This window comes from Branchiostoma lanceolatum, chromosome 10 (assembly GCF_035083965.1).
Source record: "Branchiostoma lanceolatum isolate klBraLanc5 chromosome 10, klBraLanc5.hap2, whole genome shotgun sequence".
Classification (NCBI taxonomy): domain Eukaryota; kingdom Metazoa; phylum Chordata; class Leptocardii; order Amphioxiformes; family Branchiostomatidae; genus Branchiostoma; species Branchiostoma lanceolatum.
In genome coordinates, this window is record NC_089731.1 from 18946914 (window position 1) to 18967561 (window position 20648).

At 40.4% G+C, this 20648-nt stretch overlaps 1 protein-coding gene across 12 annotated transcripts in view; it reads right to left on the reverse strand.

The window, feature by feature from the left end:
- LOC136443694 (agrin-like) overlaps positions 1 to 20648 on the reverse strand; it is a 222340-nt gene that overhangs the window by 64462 nt on the left and 137230 nt on the right. For 10 of the 12 annotated variants that reach the window (XM_066441031.1, XM_066441035.1, XM_066441038.1 and 7 more), the window contains exon 2: positions 3653 to 3691. In XM_066441031.1, coding sequence (XP_066297128.1) covers positions 3653 to 3691 — 39 coding nt within the window. Of the gene's footprint in view, positions 1 to 3652; positions 3692 to 3840; positions 4115 to 15522; positions 15626 to 20648 lie in introns of those variants that run through there. The other 2 variants (XM_066441041.1, XM_066441040.1) reach the window with 2 other exon arrangements.

The window sequence follows — 20648 nt, forward strand, 5'->3', positions numbered from 1 at the left end:
TTCGATAGGATTGAATTGGATTAATCCTCCCCAAACTACCTCCAGGAGGTGAATACAAACAATCCAATCCATGGAACATCAATCGCGATGGGGAGCGTTCACACTGCAAACATCAATCGCGATCAGATCAATTCTATTAAGTATAATACGTTTAATCTGGTTAAACTTTTTGAGTGTCAACGGGGTCTAAGAGTTGCCATAGGACTTTCTAAGATTTCTTTTATGACCGTTTCTCAAATAATTTCTCAGATAAATTCTGTACAAAACTTGGGGGAAAATTATTTCGAAGTCATCTCTGGCTTTGTTCTTTGCTGGAGTTAGATTTTTGTGTCTATCAAAAACAACAACAACATGACATTTAAGTGCTTTAATGGTTCCAAAACATTCTCCTATGTTTACTCCCTACAGTCCCGATTTTCCGAGGCTGACCCCGATATGTTCAACACCATTGTGAGTGTAACACCAAACATTTATGCCTAAACCCCACTGCATACTATATTGTTTATTTTCTTTTTTGAAAAACGTGACCCCGTTCCTAGTTTGCACTCCCCATAAAGAAAACTGGTCTGCTCACATGTGTGTAACAGGTGGGTGAACTGGATTTCAAACCACTAGAAATAATTTCCTTTCACATCATTTTTGATACTTGCCATCAATCTAACCCAAAAAGAGGACAAGAAAGAAGAGATTAAAAATGCATCTACTCATGTTCTTCTCTTAGTACCTTTAGCAGTGATACACAGCATTTTCATAATCATACACAAAAATGTGATTTCAAGGCAGGCTTGCCAGCAAACTATTCAATGTTGACAAGATAGATCCTACAGTATGATGACTGTTTCACCAAAGGCACATGAAACAAGGTTCGACAAAAAAAACATAAAATCGAACAAGGCTTTCCAACTGTGTGAGACTGTCAGTAATAGGAGTCCAAATGGACACCCATAATTTCACGCCCAGAGACAGGGCCACATTTTCTCAGCAAGCAGTCTGTTCCCCAGGGAGTACATACATTCAGGGGTCAAGGCAGAAATCTTCCATAAATCTAGCTATAAGGCATGCTAGGACACTCTTCTGTTAGTTTATTTCAGCATCTAGTCTGTGTCAGTCAAGCATGGAAATCTGTCCCCAATTCAAGTTGGCGAACTTAGAGCAATATATTATGAGAATCTTGTCCACTACTTTTGCAATATGAATTAGTAAAATAGCAGACTACACTTGCATTTCTAACATATATAATTGAAAATCTAGTAACGCTTTCTTTCTGTTTTCTTGCCTTATTATTCTTTAAAAGATGTCTCTTATAGGAAGATGAGCCCTATGTAGCCATATTTTTCAAGTATCTTGTCCACAAACTTTGGATGTGATCGGTAAAATTACATCTTACTGTTCTTCAGTGTTCTTAGTGTTCCTCACAGCTGCTGTGAAAATGAAGTAGCAATTTGTTTCGGTTTTCTTGGTTTATCCTTAGATAGATTTCTGTCTCAAGAAGATGCCCTGGAGGACTTTAATAAAAGGCTAGACAGGAATGTCAGTAATTCTTATCTGAGCCGCCTTAGAAAGAGTCAGGCAGACAAACGTATCAACCTAATTAATACTAATTATTCCCTAAAGATCAAAGCGTAACCAATCCCATTATCGTATCAATTCTCTTGCATTTCAAATATTTCCGACCGGCTTAAAATATCATAATGGGAATCGGGCAATCCTTGGGCGGGGAAGCGAATACCGACCCTTAAGGAGACATTTCCAGCTGATCCTCTCTTTGGTCCCGTGAGAATTCAAACATGTGTCAGAATGTCTGGCCAAGGATGCAGCCAAGCGAGCAAGTTTTGTAGTGCTTGACCTCAAGACTGCTAAACCTTCTATTGAAATAGTTCAGTCGAATGCGTCTCTGTGGGTGTCTCAATATCAATATGTCTTGAAACATACGGTCTTGAAACCCCTCAGTCATATCTAAGCGATTATAATTCTTTCACATACATTTCTGCAGTTGTCAAAAACAACAGGTAAATTTGGTAATTCAGGAACCTGAACTTGAAGGTATATCATATGTAAATACTTCTAAATACTCATCAGATCTTATCAATTTTTTTGGCATCAGGGAGCTTATATTGGGGTGCTACTACGTCTATGTTACCTACTTTCTGCTATCACTAGGAATGCTACACTGATCGAGATAACATCCTACAATAAATCAATCTTATAGGTCGCAAAACCAAATAACAAAAAATTAACTACCAAATGGCCATCCTGACATTTCACTAACTAGTTTCTAATATCCTACATTCCAAAAAAAGAAAACGAAATTGAAATGAGAACCAAGACAACAAAATTACGGCCGTTCTACTGAAAACATGTACAGGGTGCCAGTATCAGTCGAACACGTGCACTACTTATATTACCACCAAGATCCTTTCCACAACACGAGACCACGCAAACAAAGATGCACTGCATCTTTAAGTAACAACTTGACCTCCCTTTCTTCAAAGGCTCCTTCACCAGTCCTTCCTGTTGCAGAGGCTGACTATGTTCTCTTTCTTCCCTTGCTACGCTCTATCGAACTTTCGGAGTCATCCTCCACACACCATTTCTCTTACTGTTTACCTGTGCGTCTGCTACCCTTGTACCTCCTCTAAAATTCCCCTCCTAATTTTCCCGACTGTTATAACAGGAAACCTCCACTTTTTTGTTCCAGTCTTGACCTCTCTATGCTTGAGTGGGTGGTTGCCAAAGTCCAAAAGCAGACCACAAGAGTTCAAAGGGCATCTTTTTCATGCTGTTTGTTACGCAACAAGTAACGGAAACTGTAATGATAGTCTCGGGCATCGTTACGCCTTGTTACTGTTCTATTCCGGGGTGTAAGTAACCCCATCTTCCGCGGTTCTTCATGAAATTAAAATACAAAAGCCTGCGTCACAGGTAACCCTTTTTCAATAATGTAAACTTTGTGATCTCCCGAGCGTGACACGTTCTTTACCTACGTAGAATCACCAAAAACAGGATTATCTGACACTTTAGCTACAAAAAGATTCTCAAAAATGACAAAACTACCAGCAAAGCCAACAGTAAATCACATTTGCTGGTTATGCTTATAGGGAAGGGATAGATTTTCTCTCCCTGATAACCTATACCACAGGAAAGGAGAAAGTGGGCCTTTCTTTTCCCCCTTGCTTATTTTAGCATGAAGGGGGGATAAAAAGGGGTCAATCATGTGTGGAGACGGAGACTGAATTAATGCACTACAAAAGAAGCGATTTGCCTAGAGATAAACCCAATTGGTAGAACACACAGCAGAAGATTACAGGCTTTACCAGCCACTAATAACAGTGTTCTCCCTACCCCACATATTCACAGAAAAACAAGAACATTGTCTTCACTATTCACACACAACAAGTATAAAATGCCAAGCTCGCAATTTTGACATCCTGCGTGGGAGACTGTTTTCAAAAGTATCAGAAAGTAAAAACAGTAACATATTTGGCAGATTATCTAGCTTTGCGACTGAATGCGAGTTGCTTCCATCCACCCGCATGGATACACGCCGGCATTTTCTCCGCCACGCATTTGTCGGATCTACAATGGCAACAAAAAGCAACAGAAGTGGTACACAACAAATACTACACTAGTGACACAAAGTAAGCAGTCTCACCTTTGGGGGCAGGTGGTTCTCTTGTTGTGAAGGGTTCGCCTGTAAGAAGCAACAAACAGAACTTTTGGTTAGATTTAGGCTTTTTACCTTGCACAGAAAAAGAGACATGAAGTGCAGAGGTCAGCGTTCTGTGCCTCGGAAGCGAGTCGTTTTCTGTAGATTCCAATCAGTACGGAGGCAATATTTACATTTTAACAGCAATGCAATTGCAAGCGCCATCCAAAAGGCCGTGAAGACAGCCCAAGCAGCATGGCACACTGTGAGCGGGCGCACCGTCCGTTTCATCCGGTCCTTCAAGTTTCTTAGAAACATTCTGCCCGAGTCCGCAGAACGGTAATCCAAGGGTCACAAAGTGTGTGTCACTAGCGAGGTGTATATTCCTGGGACGTCCCTTCCTTTTAGCTGCCAGCCATTCACAGAGAGAGGTATAGTATACTGTGTCGCAACCCCAAGGCACACCGAGCCCCAATAAACATTACACACCCCAGTAAATATGGGAGATGCCACCCGACAAACATATGCAGGGGTGAGCACAAAAAGGGGGCTGGGTAAATACTGCGCACCAGATCCCCAAGGGATACATTCTATGGCTTCATGCTCCTTTCTTTCTTCATTAATATGTAAATATGTTAATCAGTATTCAAAGTAGGCTTCATCAATCATTTTGTCACTAATTGTCATTCATGGTGGTCTTGATTGGGCTCATTTTCCAGCCGTTCTACTGGGCCCCGGTAATTATTCTGACTGGCTTGGTAATCATTTTGTGCTCCGCTAAACTCCGAAGGCTCAGCTTGTCCACTGCAAAAGCCGTTTTATTGTATATCGGTAATATGAAGAGGCGCATAATGACGGGACAACTTCATTAGCAGGAGCTTGAAACCGTCAGCTAGCACCTGAGGTACAGATCATCATTATCCATGAAATAATAGCTGGCTCACATGATTTTCAGTAGTTGATTTTAATGAGATGGGTAGTATGAAGGACATTATATAATGTCCTTGTATATATTTTGCCCAGTTTGACAGATGTGTTTTTCAATAATAAATAAAAACTAAGAAAAAACAAGGACCAATGATCGTATTCATGTTAGTATGCCTGGAAATTTTTCGGAAGTTCTTCTGCTTTATCTATCTCAGGTCTAGTCTGTGGATAAATAGAATAATGTTAATCGTGCTCCTCACTTCATACATATGAACATATAGTCCAGAAAAACGAAAAAAGAAGCAAGGAAAATAGACTTCTGTTGAAGCTTCTCAAGGAAGACTGCAATCTATATATAAACTGGATGTAGTCAAATGAAATATTTTGATCTGGCCTAAGCCAACTCAAGTCCAAATCTTCTGACAAAGAAGTGCATCACCTTTTGCACATCAATATCTCATGTTTATGTTTGCGGGATCGCTTGTTCCCAAATAAACAGTCTGTCCATACTTGCGGCTATACAGATGACACTAAGCCCATGTAGCCTTATACATGGTACGTCCTATCTCTGTCTCAGTAATGCTCTTAATCCGTTGAGTCCATTCTTAGCCCACAACTTAAGACTTTGCAATCGACAAAAGCCCCCAATTGGTATGCAAGCAGTGTCCTGTGGTCAGGGAATGCTTACACATCCTTGCACACACATGGTACAGCCCCTGACAGCAGCTATCTCGTGGTAATCTTTAAACAGTGTCCTGATTTGGGGAGGGGCAGCGCTGATACAGGTGCCCTGTGCAAAGGGGTTAGGTGTATCCAACGCCCTGATCCTGCAATACTTCACATGCATAAACTCCTAAATCCTCCCTGTTTTCTTTTCTCGGTATCCCCTTGCCATGAACCGGAAGTCCGAGAAATAAACCATCTCGCGGGATAAAAGGGAATCGGAAAGGAAGTGTACAGCGAGAGATTTTCTCGCCTTTGTTGCCGTGATCCTTACCCTTACTTAGAAAACAAATATGATAAACAAGAAGCTGTGGGATTGTGAGCATGGAACACAACATCTAAGTAGGGCTAACCAGGCATGAACAAGTGCCTGCCTTCTTCATTATGAATCTCAAGAACTACACAAAAGGAAATTCTATTTCGACCCATACTCATAGGGGATCTCCCCCTGTAAGCTTTTGCTCCTCCATGGCACCAAAAGAACCTCTGCAAGACTTTGTGGTTTCTGCATGGGCGGAAAATTTTTTTCCATTCTCCACCTTTTTTCACTATTGTTCATCCAAGCTTTGATGCCTCTCTTTCCTTATTCTTTTCTCTTGTACGGAGATTCACATTAGCTGGTTACCCCATCCCTTGTTGACATTAACAAGCAGCGATGATCTACGAAGGATCTAATTGTGCAATTACAAACTGACCCAAACCATTGACCTTTCCACGCAGTCCATACCAACGGCAATGTGGTCTATCGTTTTTTATGGAGCCAAATCAGTTCTAATGGCATTTACTGATTAGAACTAAAAATCAATGGAGATTCTGCCACATGTGAATACCATCTTCTTTATACATAGGGCAAGGTGGTTTTAAACACATGGGATACAATTTTCTCTGCACGTCCCTAGTATTGACTTATTCACACAGTGCCCCCTCTATCATGTAAATACCGCCTTTGACAATTACAAGACGTCTTTGACAACTACAAGGCGTCAACAGCTTTCAGGGAGTTTTGTGTGGGGTAAGAAAACCAGAACAACAACTTTAAACCCATAATATTCCCCACGGAGACTCCTTGGAGCACATCCGGCTCCTGTGTGTTTCCAACATGTTTTTCTGACATTCCCATTACTGGCATTAGGAAAGGCCCTGCCCTGAATTAATGTACAGTACGCTGGGAAGAAGGAGAAGAAATTGTTCCCTTGTGCTCGCCGATCCCCAAAATTCCAGCTTCCTTTACCTTGGAGATTGTCCAACCCTTTGCAAAAGCCACTGCTTGAGACTAGCCCTCCTCACTAGTCTCTACCACACTCCATAAGTTGCTGGAAACATACTAGAAACTGGACAAATAGGGTGAATACTCTACTCTCCAACCCTTGGGTTGGCGACACAACAAAAACGATGACAAAGTAGAAGGGATGACAAAAACGCCTAAAAACACGTCAAAAACCAGCCAAAACCCTAGCTCTGCTTGGAGAGTATGAATACTCTACCAGAAGAGTTGGCTAGTCATAGCTTTAAGAATGGGTTATTGTAAGAGGCCCCGTTCATGATCCAAATAAGAAAACAGTTTGAACCATTTCGGATATATTCCGAATAGAAACGGTTTACATTTTGCGTCCGCGATGTAAACATGCACACTGAAAACGGTTTACAACAAATTTGCATATTATGCAAAGTCTGCTGTGATCCCGCACCACCTCGAGTTGGCGGCCGTAACAAGATTTTACTTTTACAAAATGTGGCCGAAATATCCCATTGACAGAAACTTTCACTTTTTCGTGCGCTAACCAAGAGTTGTACTTCGATTGGCACTGAACTGCTGTCCTTCAGGCCCATGGCGAATTCATTGAACACCTCCTGGTTCCAATGAATGCCATCAAGTTTCCTCTGGACCTCCTGATCCCCCAAATAGATATTTGTTAGAACCCGACTTGGGGGCCATAGCAAGATGTTACGAAAAAACGTGGCCGAAAATCCGATCGACAGCTAAAAACTTTCACTCTTTCCTGCGTACCCAGATGTGCGACTTAATAAACATCAGTGTGAACCGGTTCCGTAACGCTTTTGTGTTCATGATTATAATTCCTCAAAACCCTATTACTCAGAACCATTCTAGACTACCTCGCGAGGAGGTTCAGAGGTGAAACGGAACGAACCATTTTACATTTTCAATCATGAACCATAGAGTTGATAGCTGGTACAGATGCAACAGTTGGAAAGTGGGGGGCTACTACATTGGAGAGGATGATTCGACCCTTTACAAACTGGGCCCAGTCAGGCTGAGTTGGCCAGGGTATTGTGCCAAGTTCTGACAGTGGTAGAAATACTTTTTGCCAGTGTTCTGCAATATTGCAGAATGTCAAAATTTTGTTCTGCAATTTGAAAATATTTTCTGCAAATACACAAGCCTCCATACTAAAAACCTTCTTTATTACCTTCGGCGACGAAATGGTTTCGTCGACAAGGTTATTCGACGGTGCTTGTCTGTGTGTCTGTTAGTGAACAGAATAAGTCGAGAACGCCTGGATGGTTTGTTGTCGTAGTTGGTGTGTCGGTGTGTATGTGGGACATCTCAAGATGATTAGATTTTGGGCGAAGTGTTTTGCATAATTAACGAGAAAAGTGTAAAAATGTGTTACATTGTATGCTGAAGTATGTGTACGGTGTTGGCTGTATTCCAATTTAAGGCGTCATGGATAGGGGCAAGGGTCCTGAGGGGTCATATTGGAGGCAGGAAACGTCAGTTACACAAATTGGCTGTCAGCCAGCTGTTGGCATTGGTAAGGTAGTCTCCAAGCAGAAGTATGGGTTGGCTATAGCAGGGGCAGGTTTTGCTTCAGACTTTGAAAGGGAATTACTCAAGAAGGGCTTGGTGGATGGTCATAAATTTTTGTAAGTACATAGCTTGAGTGCTGATGTACATGATTAGATACTTATTATGCAAATCAGTATCTAATTTGCATGATTAATGAGGAAAGTTTATACATCCATCAAAAGATAGGACTCTCAAACATGTGACATATGTAACTGAGGAAGAGAGAAATATTAATAGATATCAGCTTTGCAAATGAGAACCTCATTGACATAATTAATGAGAAAAACTATAACTCGAGATGGTCTTGATGGATGGTCATGATTTTTGGTATGTAGATAGCTTACGTGATGCTTTGTATGATTGGATGATAATTATGCAAATCAAATTCTAACTCACATGATTAATGAGGCAATTTTAAAAATCTGCTGTGTTCCATGATATGACTATTCAAATATGTGACATTTGTAACTAAGGAAGAGAGGAATGTTGATAGATAGGAAATATGCAAATGTTGGCCTAATTAGCATAATCAATGAGAAACTACTATAATTCCATACTAGTAAATGACGGTAATTTCATACTTGTGGCATTAGGAAGTTGTGTGAATGTGAACACCATGGAATCAAATTATGCTAATAAGGAGGGAGCTTATTTGCATAATTGATGATAAATGTTAGCATAACCTTCTTTGTTAAGCTCATAGTCATAACAAGGAGGTTTGGACAACTTAGGTTATTTGGGTGAAGAGGGTCAACTGGTATGATTGATGATTGATGAAAAACACTCCTAATACGTCAGTCATAAAGGTCAAAATCATTTGACGAAGGTATGAGGTCGTAGAACTCTTGTTGATTATCTATTTATCCTCAACCTAATAATGCCTACTTATGTGCATCATATTTAGCCTTGCAATATTGCTGCTTCTTTATTCTCTCACTCTAATTTTTACTACATGTATTGTCTAGTAAAGCTTGAAACAGGAATAACATAGATCTACATTTGAGTGAAAAATTCAAATGACAAGAGAATTTACTTAATTGAAATTGGAACAGCAAAAGCGTATTTATTCAACATCAATCAAATCAATGTTCTGATGGGTAATTAGGATCACACGACCTGTGACAAAAATGCACAACCACGGCCCACTGAAAATATAAGATTTCAAAAATCGAAGTAGTATTCCTGGATAGCATAAAAAAAGCCTCACGCTCTGCGTAGTTTGTCAGGTTCGCAGGGCGCAGGCTTCAGTTTATGTACAGCGCCACTAGTTTGCTAAATTGACAACCATCGAATCTAAAGCCTGATTTTTTCATTCTGCAAAATTGCAGGTTGTTTAATTTCTCTTCTGCAATCTTGAAAATCTTTCTGCACATTGCAGACTGCAGGTGGGTATTTCGAACACTGTCTGATTAGCCATGGTCTGAAGCGTCCAACATCCCTACATTGTAGGTTAACATTATGTACAGTATGGCATATGCACACATGGTAGTATGATGGTACGACACGAGATTTCATGGCAGTATGTATAATCTCCTCTGTTACCTACACATGCAACAATTAGATGAGGTATGGTCAGAAAACCAGGCAGTCAGAAAATGTTACAATCTTTCAACCAAACATCTGCTTGGAGAGATTAGCTTAAGGACTCACTGCTCGCCAACAATGTGTAAACATGTAGAACAGATGCACACATGTACTGACTTGACTACACTTCCTAAGGTTCCATGGCAGTACAATGCTTTTTCAATGCTAGCTGTCGTCTACTTCTTGGAAACCTTCAATCCCCCTTACTTACAAGCAATACTGCCCTCCATCTAATTTGTTTGTCAGTCTGCTCACTTGTGTCAAGATATTCCTGCACCATACAGTTGTATATAAAATTTTCAACAAACAGGTAAGATATTACTTGTATGTTGCCTTTCCAAAATGTATACATTTCATGCTGATGACATTGTGTCTCTATTGCTGGTATTTTGCACTATAAAAGTATAATTTTCTAATTACTCAACCAAGACTGTTTACACCTGGTTGCCATGGTAAGTTAATATGGCAACCTGAAACAAGAGAAAGTATGTTTCTGTTACAGAATGCAATTAGCATTTCAATACAATTAGCATTTCAGTGTTTGCAGGGAGCGAGCAACATTTAGGCCCAATTTATACAGAGTTTTTCCAGATATCTAAAAATCCGCCGACATCTGAGCCGAAGATATCTGGACGCATTTATACACACCAACAGGAAGTACCACAGAACACACGCAGCGCGCTGATTGCACTTGTGACCTTTGTGACCTAACATACAGCGTGAGTTTCAATATGGCGGGAGAACCGCCTGTGTTTTTCGTCATGATGAATCAGATGGTATTCTTTCTTTATCTGACTCGCGTGTGGCTAAACATGAGGCAGTAAGCAAGGGTTGAGTGTAGGAGTCGTTTGAGGTACCGGAGACGACGACAGCGACCGGTCAGAATCAATGCTGCGTTCCTACTCGCTGCCCTTGTCGTGGCGGTGGAGGGGGGGAGGGCCGATTCACCGAACCCATCCCGCCTCACGAAGCCTCTCTTGGATTTTAAAGTACGCGTCTCTGTTCCTTGCGGACCCCAACCTACGAAGAATCTCCACCTCCGACCATACGCTGATCAGACAGCACACCTCCGCGTAGCTCCATGAATTGCCGCGATCGGGACCTGGAGCGGGTCCACTTCCCTCCACCATGATGCCAAGAAGGTTTCCCCTAATTGGCTTTATCGCCCGCCAAATATGCAAACTAGCGAGAAGCCCGACCTCCAGATGTCTACTACGCGACACATTCTGTTTAGACGTTCGGCTGGAGCGGTCGGGGACTCCCGCTGAGTTGTCGGGCGAACGCTTCAGAGTGGTTGGCGGAAATTTTCCCGACATCTAAAAAAACCCTCATTAAGACCATAAAATTCCTGTTTAGACACAGAAAAAAGCTGTCGCCTGGCAGATATCTACAGTCCAGATATCTAGAAAAGCTGTGTGTAAATTGGCCCTTAATCCATCAAAAACAAAGACGCCAATGACGTGCAATTTCCTCCACTTACTGTAAACCATGCTTCGGGAGAAGAGCCTGTTGCCATGGAGACTGTGAATTGAAGGGTGATTCAGATGGTGAGCAAACCATGTGACGACCTCAGGAGAGGGACTTAAGGGCCCTTCTGAGGGTTGCTTCACTTAGAGCTGATGAGTTGTGGCTCACTTAACTCATGGATTATCCAGATCATATCCCACCCAAGAAGAGGTTTGTGTCTATTTTTGCTTGAGAGGAGAAAATATGAAATCACTTGATATTTCATATGTACATGCACAGCAGTGTGTTGCCTACATGAACATGTATGTATGTATTAGAAATCCTCTGGCCACAAGAAGAGGATTGTGTCTATTTTTGCTTGAGAGGAGGAAAATTTGGACGCAGAAAGAAAAGCTTAGCCTGAGTACCAGCCTCCGTAGTGACCGCTGGAGCCAGCTGTCACTACGGAGGCTGGTACTTAGGCTAGGAAGAAGAGCTAGCAGCCAACATGCCTTGATATAGATTACCTCACTTGATATTTCACACTTGTGACAATGTGGCTGTACTACTCGCCTCCTGTGTTTCACATGAACGTGCATGTGCACCAGTTGTGCTGCATAAGTAATCTCCTAGAGTCATAACATACAAGAGGCACTTGGTACTGATGGTAGATGGTTACCAGAAAAGTCATGGATCCAAAGTATGTTATTTTCAGGAGCAGCTATGATATCTTAACAGACAAGAACAATGTATGAACATGCAAACACATGTAGATTAAAGTAAGGAATACAAACTGAATGTATTGAAAAGAAAAAGTCACAATCTAAAGGCCTATTTGCAGGGTTCAAATGCTTATCTTCTGTTTCCTGCAATCTATTATTCATAATAACAAGGCAGTATTATTTTGGCTTACCAAATTGAAAGAAAGTTAACTGTATTTTTCTGAAACCTTGAAACTTTTTTTGCCAATTGCAGATTAAAGATACTGAATATTTCTATGCCTTTTATGTATCACAAAGCTTTTAAACTAGTTATAATAATTCAGACTTCTATCTAATTTTAGAGTCACTCCCAAGTCACGGTGCAAGTGTTTCTTCAGACAGTCTATAGAAATATTTTTAAACCTTTCTCATTGTTTACAAAAGATTTATAATATTTTCAAAACATTTTGAATTTTGTTTATAACTAAACATACAAACAGTTGAAAGGATTCTTTTTCTAGTCAAGTTCCTCCATACACCTGTCGAGTTATTCTTGGTGCCCTGTTAACTTCCAGCTACTCTTCTCCTTCTTTGGTACCAACTTCAACTTGCTGAAGATTCTGTTGCCTAAATACCAACTGTTTAATGTTTGATCCACTCACATCGGTAAGGACCACTACTCTTTTCGATAAGTGTAGTGATTTCTTTTACGTGCTCGAGGTGAGGCTCTTCTCAAATACGGGACCTCCTATCCGAGGGATGTGCCTAACCAAAGCTAGGTACTCATTTTTACCTGAGTGAAGTGGGGAAAGTCATGTCAAGTGCCTTAATCCCAAGGGCACAAGATCGGTGACATAGCAGGATTCGAACCCAGGACCTCTTGGGTTCTGGGGCAAACACTCTGCCGTCACACCACACTACTCCACGAGTTCCGAACAGAACTTGTTTCCTGTCTAGTGTCTACTCACAGACAGGACAGACAGGTGAATAGTCGCTATACCATCACGCTGTCTACACTGTCCACCTGTCACGCTCAGTGTCCTGTCACTTCCCTCTTCCTCCACTCATTCTGCCTCATTAACAGCAGCAGTGACAGCCTCGATAGTGTAACACAGGGACAGTTGTGTACCAAGAATGGATAACATGTTACTCAGGTCACTGTCTGCATGTGATGGGAGTACAAAGCAATGCAAGAGAGGGGTGCATCTCGCAGTCTGAAGACATATCTATGAATCTTTAAGTATCTAAGGATCTATCAAGAAGGTTTGAAGGAAGAGCTTGTGAGAAAATGTCCAATTTTTTCAAGAAAACTATTCAGAATCAGAACAGTATTCTACTCTCTGTCATCCTTTACGTACAATTCAAGCCATCAGTTCTGAATGGCATACTCTTCAGCACCCACCTCTCAGATGACAGCAGAGTTCTCAACATTTTAATTGGCAGGCCTTTACTACATGTACATACATCATGATATACAATGTAGGCATCATATCCAAATGTCAAGTACCACAAGTGGGTAGATGCTATGTTCGTGAGAGCTAAATTTAACACTGACTAAACATATATGGATCTTGTAGTTATTTATTTATTTATTTATTTGGAAGTGTAACAAGACACTACACGGTCTCTCAGGCAGCATGGCTGATTTCGAGAGCCAACATTTACAGGGACAAAACACAAATGTATAAATAAAAGATTGCACTTAACTAAGTTATGATACAGATTAACTTAACATTAAAATTGGTCATACAACTCAGTTATACATCAATAAATATCCTTAAAATACTTAAATACAGACTATGATAATTGAATCAGTTAACATTCAGCAGCAGAGGATTTATGATAAGAAGGTGGAAAAGTTGTGATTTGAATCGCAAATAAACTCCCTCTTTTCGAATCCCTTTTTTTCGTACATGAGAGCACAATTTGTTGATACAATTTGTAAGTTTTGCAATCTACAGGAGTCAGTCGATGGTATTTCAAATGAAGGTGAGACATGTGTTACTGTTTGAGGTTTACTCCTGGGAAATCGTCACTACATATTGTACATAATCCTGTACACCACCCTTTACACCTTCCCTAATGACGCCTGCCCTCTCCACACCTAGAACTCATTAATCTCACCACCTTTCTCTTTCAACATGTCTACTGTCACTAGTCTCCAAGCAGATGTAACGGATGGACTTGTTTTGATGGTCTTCTGTTGCCTATTCTGCATTTTTCATGCCTCTCTATAGTGGTGTTTTATTTTTGTTCACAATTTGACCCACAGAACAAGCTCAACCGATACATTAGATATATCGGCTTGAAGATCATAGACTTACAAATTACTATAGAGTTACAACGTTGCTTTTTTATGAGACTGCAGGGTCAGTTTGACATGTTATTCCCAAGATTCCATAGATACTTCCAGACAAGTTTAACCTGAATCATCATCGTCAATCTATCAATACAGTATTACCACAATAAAAGCACTAATATTTACGGAAGAGATATTTCAAATTTTTTCAAAAATCCCAATATATCACTCGAGCTTATGTCATTTTTAGTGTTCTTGCCTTGTTCCAAGTTGAAAATACCATTGTGTATTTTTTTCACTTGTTGACCTTGAGGCACCGTGGCCCCCGGATAGGGGCCAGCCGGGGAACCTATGCCCAATTTTTCTAAAAATCCCTCATACTAGTATCATTTCGTATGTAGGAAGGTATTGAATGAATTGAATTGCCAATTGTTCTGCACCATCAATGTAGGCTTTTATCTTTTATGATCTATTCAAATACTTTATTCCCGGTTGTTAACATTGATTAATAGGAGTATCACTTGGTGTGGCCTAAAGGATTACTTGTGCTCCCGCCTTTTTTATAGCGATGTGCCTACATTTTTGCTGGTGTGTCCAATGTTGTTAGGTCAATGGGGAACACAATATCATCTAATTTATATTTTGAAATATTAGTAGTATTATACGTTACGTACAAGCTTAATTTGAAGAAATCGGTGAATGTTGGTGGAGCAACCTGAAATTTGGATGTGCAACCTAGCTTTTGCCCTAGGTTGCAAAATGGGCAACCTGGCTCAAAAAAGTATTTCGCAACCTGCATGTACATTAAAATAGTAATGTTTCATTTCTAAACACCTTGTTGCTTCCAGCTATTTTCCAAACAGATTGCATGGATTGACTGGGAAACATCAGCATACCAACCCACAAAGCACAAGGCCCGAGGAATGCAGCCAGACCAGGTAGTTTGTACAAAAAAAGCGGGCATTTTATAAGCCGAGGCTTCTCTAGTAAGTCCCCGGTAAGATGGCGGATTTCCCATCGAGATCGGCCAGTACAGAGATCAGAAGTAGTGCGAGGGTTTTGCGCCGACAATAACACAGTGGGGGATTAGATAAGTGACACAGATTACAGACACCAGTAAGCACCCAAATGACCACAAATACACGCTGGTCAAACATCCTTTGATCAAAGAAACAGTACATGTCCATAGCTTATATATAAACCACAATCATTTTATAAAAGGTTTGAAACCCTTTGATGAAACACAGATACCATTATTTTTCAAGCAGGTTCATTTAAACCTAAAATTACTCCATTCTCCTCTAAACCAATGATGGAACTGTTGCATGCTGTTGTAACCCCCCTCCCTCCTGTCCCACGCTCCTTTGCAAACGTGATCGAGCCTTACCGGTGGGCACTGATGTCCCGCGGGAGCACCCCTCCACAATACCTGCCAGCCACATCGCCACGGCGACAGCCAGCCACGTTGGTGCCATCTTGTCTGTGCTCTTCCCTTCCAATTACCCCACACACCTTTCCCACTATCGCTTCTCTCCTTCACAGAAAACCTGTCTCCACCTGCCCGCAGGAGCCAGCGTTTGAAAGTGGCAATTTACGCCTCATAATTAGATTTCTGGATGTCCGGGAGAGGATGAAAAGTGCGAAGACGTCCGAGGTAATTACACACTTCAGCACGGAAGACCTGCGGGCTGGGGTTAACTACAGGGCCGAGCGCAACGGGCACAGCCAGAGTTTTACACGCGGCAGTGCAGGTGTTACTTTTGTGGTTTCCTCCTCGTGAAAAAAGAGGAGATTACGGGACAATAGGTGCACAGAACTCGGCAAATGAGTCCATTTAAGAACATAACATGCTGTTCAGACAGAGTAAATGTGGTTAAGAGAAGCCTGACTAAGACTTTTAACCAGGGCTTTCACTGGTTTCTGAAGCTTTTGCCACACCAGTCTATTTCCATGTTTCTCACACAATTTGGGTCTCAAAATATAGCAAGCAGTCAAGATGAAAAAATAGGCTGGGAGGAAAACTTCCATCTTACTAGTTGTCTTGATTATTCACTCCCTAAAACTAACTGTGTGTACGAAGGAACAGCCCTCTGTTTCCAAGTTGATATTTCAATTCAGCATTTTCTTTTTGAATACGAGAATCAACAGGAAATTGGTATGGCATTTTGACCCCGTTCACACTCATTTTTTTCAATCGCGATTGAAGTATAATCGCGATTGTTCGATCCGATCGCGATTGAACGCAAAGAAACTTTTGCGTTCACACTGCTTTTCGCCAAGTGGATTAAAGTACGCCGTAATCTGATCGCGATTGAAGCACGATTGAAGCATGCTATCGGCGATCATCTGGTAAATGTTGTTGTTGTTGTTGTCCTTGTTTTGTGTCTATTTTTCCGCTAGACATTGTCACTTGGTGCGGTAAATGTCCCTCTTTCGGTGACATTTCCCCAGTTTCGCCTGCACCTCCTCTCTCCCCCAGATTGCGATGAGGACCCTGGTCTCCTCATCGTGCCATCTGCCACCAGCTGAAGTTGCTGACAGAGTTTTATTCTTCTTCTTGGGTATTGTTGACGATGAAAAGTTGTTGTTGTTGTAAGAGAGCGATCTGACGTGCGGCTTGGGTTTGTTTTCCCGCGCGATGCGAACTATGACCCCACGTACCCGCATGTATGACCTCCCACCCCCGGAACCAGCCGAAATCTCCGCCGATTGCGATGGAATGAATCGTAGTTGTGTTCACACTCAAAATTTGATAGGATTGGATTGGATCCGATCAGGATTAATCCAATCAAACTACCTCCGGAGGTAGTTACAATCCAATCGCGATTGGATCGTTTTGGATCGTTCCAATCGCGATTGGGAGCGTTCACACTGAAAAAATCAATCGCGATCAGATCGATTCAATCGCGATTATACTTCAATCGCGATTGAAAAAAATGAGTGTGAACGGGGTCTTTGTCTGGTTTCCGAACGAATTTTCGCACAAGTGACAACATTTTTGTGCTCAAAACAAATATCTGCGCCGGGGTGTAAACTGTATGCTTGCTTTGTTGACTTCAAAAAAGCCTTCGATTCTGTTTGGAGAAATGGGTTGTTCTACAAGCTTTTATCATCAGGTGTAGGGGGAAACTTTAAAAAAATTATTCAGACAACGTACTCTGATATAAAATACTGCGATAAGACATCAAATGGTTTATCAGCATACTTCAAGTCAATCTGTGGAGTTCGCCAAGGGTGCACTTATTTATTTAAGCCCGCTCCTGTTTAATCTGTATGTAAATGACCTTCCAAACTTACTAAATTCTCCACTATGTGACCCTGTCATTTTAAAAGATACCCCTATCAACAGCCTTTTCTGGGCAGATGACCTGTCGAAATCAGAAAATGGCCTAAAAGAATACTTGAAAAGACTAGATAACTTCTGCTCCATTTGGAAACTAACAATTAATAGAAATAAAACTAAGATAATGATCTTTTTCAAAAAACGGAAGAACAAATAAAAATCACCGCTCCCCTTTCCAATTACAGGGTCAAACAATAGACATAACATCCTCTTACACATATCTAGGAGTAGACTTAACTCCCTCAGGATTATTCAAATGTGCGAATAAACAACTTAGAATTAAGGCCCTCCGTTCCTCTTTCAAACTTAAGTCATTACTATCAACAAATTACAACCCATCTATTTCTCTTGCATTAGAATTGTTTAATAGTCTAGTGAAGCCTATTCTACTCTACAGTGGTGAAATACTAGGCTCAAATATCCAATGCAGGGACCTTATTTTCAAAGGAATAAAAGAATCCCCAAATGAAAATATATGGAATATATTATCTAGTATCCTGTCTCCGATACTAGGATCACAAGTAAATATTCTCAAGACGAATCGTATCGGAAAGAAAACTGACCCTTATTCTAGCCGCCCTATGTTTGTCCGTCTCAAAAAATACAGCAACAAGCTATATATAATAAATAATTCGAACATATTAAGAAACCAAAACGTATTGGTAGAACAACCTATAACTTCATACGAAGTTCCCGACTTATAACATGTTCTCTTAAACTACTACAAAATACTAGTGTTCCCAGAAGCTCTGTCAACGCCGCCGTAAGGGGAGAGCTCTAGGAACTTGTTCCCATTATACATTGACACTCAAACGCACCTTATCAACTATTGGCTCAGACTGCATCACCTGACAAACGACAGAATTGTAAAAAAAAGCGTATGATGTAGCTGTTGAAGAAGACCATCATTGGGCTATACATGTTCAAGATATGCTAACCAGACATGGACTTCAAAATATTTGGTTCAATCCCAGTGTTCATGCCAAATATTTTGGAAACACATTTAAAGAATGCATGAAGGACACATTCCTCTATGACTGGAGACAACAAATAAGAAATAATAATAAACTCAAAGTATATTCTAAAATCAAAACTACATTTGGTATAGAAAACTACCTTTTATTCATTAAAAACAAACATTTTGTGACCAGCATCACCAAACTGAGAATAAGTGCACACTGTCTAGAAATCGAAAAAGGACGCCACCGTAACATCAAAAGACCAGAGACTATGTCCTTCATGCCAAGATAGTGTTGAAGACGAATATCACTTTCTAATGATATGCCCTACCTAATAATGATGAAAGACAAAAGTTAATGCAATTAACTACATGTAAGTCGAATATTACCCTGCCACACTAAAGTACCGATATTTTCAATGTACTTTTATCTTGTCCAGATTCCTTATCTATCCACATAGGCCAATACATTCATAACACTATACATAAAAGAAACTGTACTATTCCTAAATGAGATTTGACGAACGTTTAAGTCGCAAAGTAGCCTAGAAATATGCAATGTGATATCTAGAATAGTTCCGTTTAGTTATCACTGTAGATTATATTTGATATAATAAAGTAGCAATTAGAATTGTGGAATGATACATCTGGATTGTTAATCATGTTATCTGTACATTGCCATACATTGTCACTGTTGCAATTGTTGTGCAAATAAAATCATTCATTCATTCATTTTGACCATATAGAAAAGAAATATAGTAAGAATATCATCCCTCAATGATCAGGTGCATGTTATTAGCAACACTTGATATGAAAACTAAAAGATCATGACAGACAAAATTGCAATTTTTTTTCTATTTTGCTGGCCATTGGGTATTTACATTCTCATTTGTATCAATTCCAAAACGCAAACATTCTAATCAGCAACGACAGCAAACAAAATAGTTTCCAAGATCAGAAATCTTCGACAAACAGATTTGTACATGTCAATCCAAACCGAAGAGCAGATTTTCAAACATGCTGCTGCAAATACCAGGTGTTCATCTACATTTTTGTGGGAGGAAATCCTGCCAGGAATGATCTTATTTCCTGTGAAACAATACGTTGAATACCCCATAAAACAAATGTTTGTGTTTTACAAAAAGACTAGATTCTGAATAGTTACAACCACATGAAAGCTTTTCTTCTTCAGACAAGTGAGCAGGATAGCAGGAATTGCTTCAATGGAACAATTCATTCCTTCACAGGAATAGACAACATCGGCTTGGATATCCTTCAATCATTATCCCTTGGTTACAATTATACGAATTAATGAATTGATCCGACTGTTTTTTTGTGGATATTATTGATTTCTCTAGTACATTCTAAAGGAGTGGTGCAGAAACACAAACAGACAAACAAACAGACACACCCAAAACAATATCTCCATTTTTCATGGAGATAATGAAAGGAGAAGAATGGTAGATAGAAGGAAGATAGATGAAAAGCATGCAAGGTCAAGCATGGTACTACTAGTATTGTGAAGTTGCTCTCTCTGTTGACTAAGATTAGTACTGCAGCACCTTCACAACCTGTTGCTATGTGCATGCTTGTGGCAATACCATCATTATCAGCTAGGTGGTGCTGTGACTACTTGCAAACTGCAACACCTTGTCAAAGACTTCTCTGTCCAACTTCTTAGAAGGGTAAGGAGCTTCAGAACTCATACTGCTCCTGAAGACAACACTCGTGTCCTGATAAGATCCTTACAGTCCTTGAAACAAGTTTGCATGGTTTTAAGTTTGTGTTTGAAAGAATAGTATCGCTAAAGTCATAGGTGGCCAAAAATGTTTGCGGCAGTTTTAAGTTCGTGCTGAAAGCTCATCGCAAAAACCGCAAAGTTAACATAAAACCATCACGAACATTTCTGCATTTACAGTTTAACCAGCGGTGTTCACTTGTGAAAATGAAACGGTAACAAGAAATGTTGATGTGCCAATTGTCTTTAAAGACATCAATTGTTTTCAAGGATACTGCAGGAGTTAAGCAGTATCACTGAGAATGCAACTTCTACAAAACTTGGTTGCACTTTAAAGCTACAGTCATAGATTTTTGCCAAGGGGTTGAGATTGGAGAAATGCTACTTTGTCTGCTTCAGAAAGTGATTCTCTCCGCCACCATAGGAAATAGCAGTGCCCATGGGAGTGCCAATAATACCTGGCTGTCACCATTT